This window comes from Antrostomus carolinensis, unplaced genomic scaffold, assembly GCF_000700745.2.
Source record: "Antrostomus carolinensis isolate BGI_N321 unplaced genomic scaffold, ASM70074v2 scaffold24893, whole genome shotgun sequence".
Taxonomy (NCBI): domain Eukaryota; kingdom Metazoa; phylum Chordata; class Aves; order Caprimulgiformes; family Caprimulgidae; genus Antrostomus; species Antrostomus carolinensis.
Window position 1 is genome coordinate 5,955 of NW_010307615.1, and position 9,182 is coordinate 15,136.

A 9,182-nucleotide genomic window follows, 5' to 3' on the forward strand; every position below is an offset into this window, starting at 1 on the left:
GGCCCTGATGATCTTCAAGGTCTTCTCTAACCACTACTATTCTATTCTACGAGCTCCAAGTGAAGGGCCTCCCTCTAACAGCAGGGCTGCATGTATGAGAGAATGCCAGCGTGAGTAAGGCGAGATGAAGAGGGTGGCCAGCAAAAAAGCCAAGGGGGCACCTCTGGCTCAGGACAGCCTCCCCACATAGGGCTGGATGGTGACCTGCAGCAAAGCAGCTTCTCACTGATGATCTGGGATTTGTTCACCTCCTAGAGTTACCAGGAGAACACAGCCATTGGGAAAACCAGCCAGGGAAGGTGCATCAAGGCCAAGACCAAAAGCAGGGACCAAGAGAGACCCCTTCTCCAAACCTCCGACTGCCCAAACCTACCTGACTCTTCTTGCTCAGCAACGACCAGCCGTTAGTGTCGAACTCTTTCCTTTTTTTGTCAAGACTTTCCTGTTTTAAGTATTGCCTGTAGGAATAAGAGAACAAAGAAAGCTTGCTTAGAGGAACGGAGGAAACCAGCCAGTGCACTATATGTCAGTTTACCTAAGATGTCCTCTGCCATGTTTGCAGAATTAATGCAAAATGGAAGTTCAATATTTTCGTCTCGGTATTGGTCATTTTCAAAAGGGCTCTATAGACCCAGCCTTTGAGGCAGGCAAAAGAAGGACCAAGTAGAACTTACAAACTCATCCAAAAAAAGTACCTGCCAAGCAGAGAGTCAAAACCACAAATAAACCAGCGAGAACACATCTAATTCATCAGAGAATGACTCACGGTAGAGAAAACTCAGCAGCCATGGAGCTGCTTCAACAGGCTCCTGCAAGCCGAGTGTTAATACTCAAGAGGAGACTGGAAAGCTGAGCTCCATCTCTGATGGTGTCCTGTGAATTGGTGCCTCTTGTTGTCTGAGGATCTTACTTAGCATGAAGGTAGACAGGAGGAAATCTGTCACAACTTTAACAGCATCCCAGCAGCTCTGGGACAATCATCCTGTGTGTAAAGCATACAAAAAAACCACCATGAAGCTCATCTCCAGGTTGGTGGTGGGTTCAGCTTGCTGGCAGATGTTCTCCTGGAACTCTTCTCCCACGTTTCCCTTCCATTCCTGGTTTGATTCCTTTTTACCACAGTAGAAAGAGATGACAAGTGCTTTCAAGGAGAGTCAAACTAGGGAAGATGACCCTGATTTTCTCAAATAAACTTCAAGGCTTGGGGACGGAGGGGGACGCAGCCCTGGGAAAAGCCACAACACAGTCTTTCCAAGATATTTTTACAGGGGTTGAGTCAAGTGGGGAGCACAAGTGGGAGAAGGAGCCAGCCACAGCAGGGGTGGGATGTCAAATACCTTTCATAAGATTTCAGCAGGAGAAGAGCTGTAGAGCCAGTCTCATTCCAGTTCCTAGAACCAGAGAATGAGGAAAACTTGGAGGTACTGACCCATCTCCTCTTCCCAAAGAGGCTTCCACCAGTTTGGCCTAAATTAAACCACTGGAAGAAGAGTGAAGTGTTGGGTTTTTTTCTTTTCCTGCCTCCTCGAAAGAGTTTAGAAACTCTACCAAGACCTTGCCCAAAGCACACCCAAGCACCTGCCACACATTTTCCTTTGCAGATATGAACACCCTGAACCATTCCCTTCACTAGGAAGTACAGAAAGGGGAGCTCGGGAAGGACACAGACATAAAGGTGGACGAGAGGGAGCCCAAGTGACAGGCCCAAGACATTCTTAAGGTCCCTAAAGAAGCCCCTCTCTGTGGGCTGCCAGCACCATTAAGTGACATTCAGCTTTGCAGACACCCTCTGTTCATCTTAGTCACCAAAAGGACAGGGAAGATCTACATCTTCACATTTGGCATCTTCTCCCAACAGCCTGAGGAGCCTTCTCACTGTCGCAGCTGTGATCAGGAAGTTTGGAAAGGAAAAGCCAGGGATTAGATGGTGCTGGCTCAAGCGGAGGGGTCGAGAGAGCATCTGGCACAGAGAGGGAGGCGGGTTTGGCCGCCAACGCGAGGAGATGTGCCATCTTTTGGAAAGCTGATCCACAAAGACTTGGCTAAATCGCATCTTGCTGTTAGTAAACGCTGAATTGTGATGGGAGAAGTGGGTGATGCAACCCGTAGACAAGCCCAAAAGATGTGGGGTTGAATTTGTTGCCGTGGTGCCAGTCAGGGAATTTTTCTCTGTCATAACTTTAAAGGACTCTTTACAAAACAAAAACCTCTCCTGGGCTGAAGAGTCCTTAAAACACCCAGGGGCTGCTGGAATCAAGTACTCAAAGTGTCAGCAAAACCACCCAGCAACCTCTGAACGCAGATAACGCCTCATCCTAACGATCGTGTCTCTAGAAAATAGCCATAAATAAATTCTGCTAGATGTAAGAATGTCAAGGAGGGAAGTCTCCTTCCCAGCAGTCCCCCGAGACTAGATCAGGTCCAGACAAGCATTTTTCTATCAGCCTTCATTAGCTCGACGCATGCTTCCAGCCCAGTTCCCCAGCACAGGGTCTGTTGGCTGCCAGCAACTGCTGTAATTGCTCTTGGGAAGTTCTCTGCTTGGCTGCTCTGACTCGGCTGCAGTTTGGACAAGACAAGGTCTGCAGGGGGTAAATCTCAGGGGAAAAAAACAAAAACAAAAAACTACCTTTCACTGAGTATGAGAAGTCTCCATATCTCATCTCCAAATAAAAACCTAATGGATCTTGGGAGAAGAAAATCCTTGCAATGAGTTCAAAATAAGGGTGAGCTGAGGCTCCAGTACAGCCTCTGGGTTGGAGGAAGGGAGCAGACTATCTGCATCACAATACAAACGTGGTGAAAACATCAATTAAACAGCATCATTTCAAACAAAATTAAAAAAAAATCCTGGCAATTATTGCCTACTACAGAACCCACTTGAATCCTCAGCTGAAAAAAGAGCAGTGGCACACAGCCCACTCTGTTCTGCACGTAAAGAGACAGGGAGTGAAGCTGTGCAGATAAACAAAAGGATGCATCAGACAAGAAACCGGGACGAGACTCCAGGCAATGTCTCCACGTGGACCTGGTCTGCACATACGGGGCGGGGGCGGAGAGAGGATCCGAGCGTGAGGCTTGTCTGGCACACAGGGAAGAAACCAGCAAAATTTAAACAGTGCCCGAGCTTCAGCAGATAAAGTGATCAGGTGGCTTCAGCACGTTGAGTTTTATCTGCAACGACCACAAGCCACAGCTGCAACGTCAACACACACACACAGCAGCCAGGAAATGTGGAGTTATTTTCTAAGAGAGTGAGGAAATAACCCACTACACACAGGTCACATTAACTGTGTGCATCACCTATGTGGTTTCCTAAAAGCAGCCTGCAGCAATCTGCACATGGAGCTGAGCAAACATCAGATACGTCATGTAAGAAATACAGCATCAGTCCTGCTGAGGAAACAGCCTGAAACACCTTTCAGGTGGAGACTGAAAGAAAATGCTTTCAAATTGCTTCAAATCGCGAGATAATTTTGGAAGATAGAACTTAATTGATGAACTTTGTCAGGACCTCAAGGAGAAAAAGCTTGACAAACACTTTTAAAGCAGAATTAGACGCCAAACCAAAACCTGACATGCCCCATCCAATACTGCAGGTTTTTCATCTCCTTTTTCCTAAATCTGAAAATGGATTTTTGCCCTCTACAGCACTTGCACACAGGCACAAAAACTTGACCAGGTGCCTCAGGGAATTGTTGAAATCAACCCCACAGCATCCTGCTAAACGTCTGAAAGCCTTGAAGGAAAGGGCATGTCAAGGTAAGTATTTCAAGCGCTGCTGCTAACGGGAGATAAGAAGATTTCACAGGCATGAGTGGCTTTGTGTGCTCTATCCCCTAACCCTTCCTCTAGCCCTGCCACATTAGAATCAAGTTTTTAACTAATTTTAAGAGGTTGGTTTATGTCCACTTCAAAACACAGACTCTTCCAGCAGAGTTGAGATACCTAGAACTGTGTTTCCAAAGGAGAAATTCCATAAAGACAGAGAGCTTTCTTAAAATCCACTCCAGGTCACACCCAAGTTGTGTGAAAGCCCAGAAGCTGAAACAAAGCATGGCGGCCACCAAACCATGGACATCTGTGGTCCCTACTCACTCCTAGCCCAGCCAGCGGCCTTGTATTTAATCAGTTACATGCCTTGTGGCTCAGTTTCCCTCCTCTGGCTAATGGTACGACACTCACCACCTTTAGGAAGCTCTAAAGATTGAAAGCATGAAAGGGTCACTAACCATGAATAGGACCTCCGTCCCTTCTTCCCGGTGTGATCCTCCCACTGCATTCAACCAATAAAAGCCTCCTAAAAGGAAACAGAGGGAAAACAATTACGTCCAGGGCAACAGTGACCTGAAATCCCGGCTCTCTACCACTCACCCAACACGGCTGAAACACCTTGTATCCTCTGGTACTCTCTACCACTAGTTTGGGGACCTGTGTCTTCATCCCAGACCCCTAAACAAAGCACAGGCAGGACTCCTGGGTCCCTCTCTCACCTCCCAGGTGCTTCACTTCACCAAACGTTTGTGCCTTTTTCTTGGAATCAAAGAAATTCAAGCTGAAAGGAACTGATTTCACCCAGCCCATCCCTGCCCAAGGCAGGTCAGCTCCGCTCACACCACTCTTGAACACAGAGGTGAAGTTCTTAGCTTCTTAGCTTCACAATGCTGCCCTGAGTCATTTCCAAAGGTTTTATGCTTTTCCTTTCCCTTTCCTCCCATTAGGGGAAACCACAGAAGAGTGTGGAAAAGGGCGACTATTTTTACAGTTATTTAAATGAACCCAGTGCAGGCAGACTGCAAAGCACCTGAACTGGAAAACAAAGGTGCTAAATGGACTGGAAATGGCATTCGTCTGCTGTCTGTCTTTATCATTATTCACATTCCTTGACTGAATGAGTGACACCTCCACTGACATACTCAACCTCATGCCAGAAGACTCAGGATCAGATTCCCAAGTCAGCGTCAGAGTGAAGCTGAGACAAGAAACAGAACTGACGGCCGACCCCGGGTCAGCGTCGGAGCGACGGAGGAGCTGGCGGCTGCGTTTCGTTAATCGCTTTGCAATCTCATTTGTATCAAGTCTGACGGCCCAACGTGACCAGGAACCTTCAAAAAGAGATCTTTTTTTTTTTTTCAGCCCTGTCCAGAAAGTAGCTAATTTTTAATTGCAGTCCATTCAGGAGCAGCTTCAAAATATGGGAAAACAGTTCTGGATCTGACGTGCAAGCACCTCTCTTCTACCTAGAGCATTGCTCAGGGTGGGAAAACCAAGATCTCTGCGGTTTGAACCCAGGAAGAACAACTTTCACTCAGCTCTGGTTTGGAAGCATGGCACGTAATGCCTGGCTGGCAATGAGTACAGAAGAGACCTGGGCAAACCTTGATCCATGACCTGATACAGGAGACACTCCTGCATCCTACAATACCACTGCACTCTCCAGAATCTTCTCGAAACAAAAGGCCAATCTATTGAGTTGGTCTTTGGCACAGACAGGAAAAGCTCCCACCTGGAGGAAGGAGGCAGGAGATGCCATTTCTTCAAGCAGCTGCAGGAGAAGGGAAGGACCTCTATCTCTCAAGGTCCAAGAAGCCTTTTTCCTCCTAAAGATGATGCCCAAGATGACTCTATAAGGCTGGTGAAGCCCCATGTTCCTAACAGAACAACTCTGAAACCTGTCTATACCCACAAAGGTAACACCAGCCTGACTGACAGATCTTCTGGGAAGAGGTGAAGCCAGAGCATCAGCACAGGACTCTCTTGCAGACCAGCTTTGGAACTGCAGACCACATCAGCAACATGCAGTGAAACACGAAGCATGAAAACCAGGACGTTCCTCTGAATCTTCCTTTCAGGACCCAGAAAGGGACTGTCCCCACGGAAGGGTTGTCGCTTGCAGAACGAGACAAGAAGCTGCTTGATTTTTAAACAGGCACAACTCAAATAAGTGTTACTCACAACAGTATCCTGCAGGCTTCGCTGTTTATTCCCCCCATGGAGTCATAATAGGTGATGGTTTTCTTCCTGAAGTCTACAACCTACACAGAGAGATTCGTTAATAACATGCAACACAAGGAGCTCATCTCTTTGCCAAGACACACACTCTGCTGATGACAGAAAGAAGTTTAGACCTTTTCCCAGCAGAGAAGGATTTTAGAGAACTTCTAACATCCTCACTACAGCCCTCTTCAAAATCCCCTCCTTGCTGCTGTGTTATTTAACCACCTGAATGTCCAAATCAGGTTAAAACACAAGAGCACTCTGTTATCCTTGTCAAATCTGCAGACAGATGGTTTTATATCGACTTTGCTCCACCTGACATGTGCATAACTAAGCAGATCAAGACACGAGTCCCTCAGGTGCTATTTTTTGGGGGGCCCCCATGTCCCATTTCCACACCACCACCCACCCGTGTGAGCACCACCTTTCCAGGCAGCCTAACAATCCTCCAAGGAGCTTTGAGCTAAGGAGGCTGACGCAGGTTGAAAAGCCACCACATGCGATCTGTTACCGCACAGGTGCCAGGAGCCAAGAGAAGGGACGGAACAAATCAGGGGTAGGAGGCAGAGAAGCTGTGGGTATCTGTCATCTAAATCTCTCGACAACAATCCCGTGGCAATGTCTCTAAAGGTGAGTTTGTGGGAACGTGGAAACGAGATCTTTCTCCGGAGAATACACTAGCCTCACATGACCTTTGCAGCTATTTTTTTCTTTAAAGACTAGAGAAACACATTCAAAAGTCACAGATTGGTTGGTTTTGTTTTACTCGCTCTAGACTTCAATTTTAGCCACCAACACGAATTTTCCCCACAAAGACAAATATCTGACAACTGCATCGCTCAAGAGCTGGGAAATTTTAGCTTTTAAATTCAGAGGACGATTGCTCAAGCTATGCTCTCCTGTGAATAACTGAAGCACTCACTGCTAGGCACCAGTGCACTCCCAGATGAATAGGCACCAAGAGGAGATCCACAGAAAAGATATCCACTTTTTTAGTCCACCGTTTCACGGCCTGGTACCCCGCTGTTTTTAATTTGGTAAAGAAGAAAGTATTGAACGCATGAACTGCCGGCAAACCCTTCTCTTTGCTTCGTTCCATCAGCAAATTCATGTAGAAATTAATTATCTGGGAAAGAAAAAGCATCCAGGATATGTTAAGAGTGTTGACACTTCTGCATAAGGTGCTCTGCCCCTGTGTAAAATGAGGTAGGAAATTGGGTTTGCCTCCACCTGTCTCTGAAGGTGTGTCCCCAAGGTGGATTTACAACAGCTCAACAGCCTTAAAACCTTCAAAAATCCAGAAAGATTTAGGAATGCAGTCTTCCATATTTAAGATTGACTTTTTTTTTTGCCCTGATCATGCCCATGGTCAGTCCCACTCCTCCCAATATTATTATTTCTTCAAGTGCTTCACCTACACATGGGTTTCTTCACAGATTAACTGCTGCAGAGTGTGACGCACAGCCCACGCCTACTATTCACTCTGAATTCTTTCAACAGAAAGGCAGTTTATTCACTTCAACTTACTTTAAATTGCCAAAGAAAAAGGCCTTACCAGCCTAAGACAGACTTCTCACCTCATCATTGAGCCAGTTCAGGTTATTGAGGGTCTGAATGTCTTTCCGAGTGATTGTTAACCGAAAAGCTTCGCTGAGGACCTCATCCTGGTTCCCACCTCGGAATACGTTCTTTATTTCCTTTTCCATTTCCTACAGGGAGGACACACACAGCATTGGAAGGGAGAGTTCCTGATATTCCTGGACTCAAACCCAGCTTTATTCTTTTCTCCTCAAAGGATAAACTTGTTACAAAGTGTACATGGCAGCAGGGATCAGCTATCTGTTTCTCAGGAAATCCCATTCGGATTTAGGTCTTTCACGCACACAAGCACCTGTCTGAGCACACTGGATCCAAGCAGAATTACCTCGGTGATTTCAGGGAACTCCTCTTCGCCGTCAGCTGACTTGGCATCCTCTTTCTCTTCTGGGACCACTGTGACAGGGATTTCCTTCTCCAGGGGTACACGCAGATTTAAATCCACCAGATCCTGCACGGAGTGTTCCTGTTCCTGTAACCGCTGAAGGACAGACCTTTAGGTTAGGTGGTGTGTGAGGAGTCACCTCCCACAGCTATGTGGGACCAATTGTCCCAGGAGATGCAGAAAAGAGCACAGAGGGGGAGCGTCTACCCTGCCCATGACACTACCGAGAGCCACGGGAAGGGGAAGCAACGAAGACACCAGACCCCAAAAGAGTCAATTTTTGTCATTTTTCCATTTCCAATTTGCTTTTTTATTCTGTGGTTTAACATCCAGCCTCGCAAAGACTGTTCCTGCAGCAACCACTCCCTGTTACCTGGCTTTGCAGCTGTAAGGCCAGCGCTTTCTGCTCTTCAATTTGCCGCCATCTCTCCCGAGCTCGTGAATCGTAGACGCTGGTCCTGAAAAACACGGTTTATGTGAACAAATCAGTGTTTTATTTCTACACATGAAGACTCACAACAGGGAAACAAGAGCAGAAAACATGGACTTACAGTTCTTTGATCCACAGTTCTGCCTGGAAGAATGGGAGGCTAGAAAGGGGGAGAAAGGAGAGATGTAAGTGTTCTCCTTCATGTGGAAAGTAAGTAATTGCCTGAAAAGTGATTTCTAAGTATTATCTGAGAACAGCCCTACTGCCAGAGTGATAGCAAGAGTTACAGACAGATGTGCCAGCGATTTGCAGCCAGGTCTCAAGAAAAAAAGAGGTTTGATGCATCACACTCCAAGTTCCTGTAACTACAACAAACTGCTCTCTTCACAAGACATTCAGAAAACCACCCGTCACCTTCTACGCTGCATTCCCACCTCTCTGTGGAATTAAAAAAGCTCCTGTAACCCGCTCCCTTCCTCCAGATACCATCTCACAGCCTCTTACCTTGGTGCTGGGGTTCTGGAATCCTTTACCTTGAGCAAAATGACAGAGTCTGACCCTAAAAAGAGTAAAATTTACAGAATATTGTTATCCCCACAATTACTGCTCAGTTCCACGACCGCTGCAGGGATCCAGATACAGAGGGGGAGGAAAAAAGCGGGTTTGCCACTTTTATACCAACCATATGAATTTTAACAAGGGCAGGTGCCACATTTTGCACCTGGGACATGGCAACCCTGGAGATACATCCAGACTGGGGAACGAGAGGCTGGA

At 46.7% G+C, this 9,182-nt stretch overlaps 1 protein-coding gene across 1 annotated transcript in view; it reads right to left on the reverse strand.

The window, feature by feature from the left end:
• Window positions 1-8,967, reverse strand: part of SENP1 (SUMO specific peptidase 1) — a gene marked incomplete at its 5' end in the record, with an annotated part of 10,499 nt that extends 1,532 nt beyond the window's left edge. The window contains 8 exons of the mRNA XM_010165502.1: window positions 374-458; window positions 5,956-6,035; window positions 6,920-7,123; window positions 7,575-7,706; window positions 7,922-8,074; window positions 8,352-8,436; window positions 8,530-8,568; window positions 8,913-8,967. Of these exons, the coding sequence (XP_010163804.1) occupies window positions 374-458; window positions 5,956-6,035; window positions 6,920-7,123; window positions 7,575-7,706; window positions 7,922-8,074; window positions 8,352-8,436; window positions 8,530-8,568; window positions 8,913-8,967 (833 nt within the window). The remainder of the gene's footprint in view (window positions 1-373; window positions 459-5,955; window positions 6,036-6,919; window positions 7,124-7,574; window positions 7,707-7,921; window positions 8,075-8,351; window positions 8,437-8,529; window positions 8,569-8,912) is intronic.
• Between the last annotated feature and the right edge of the window lie 215 nt (window positions 8,968-9,182).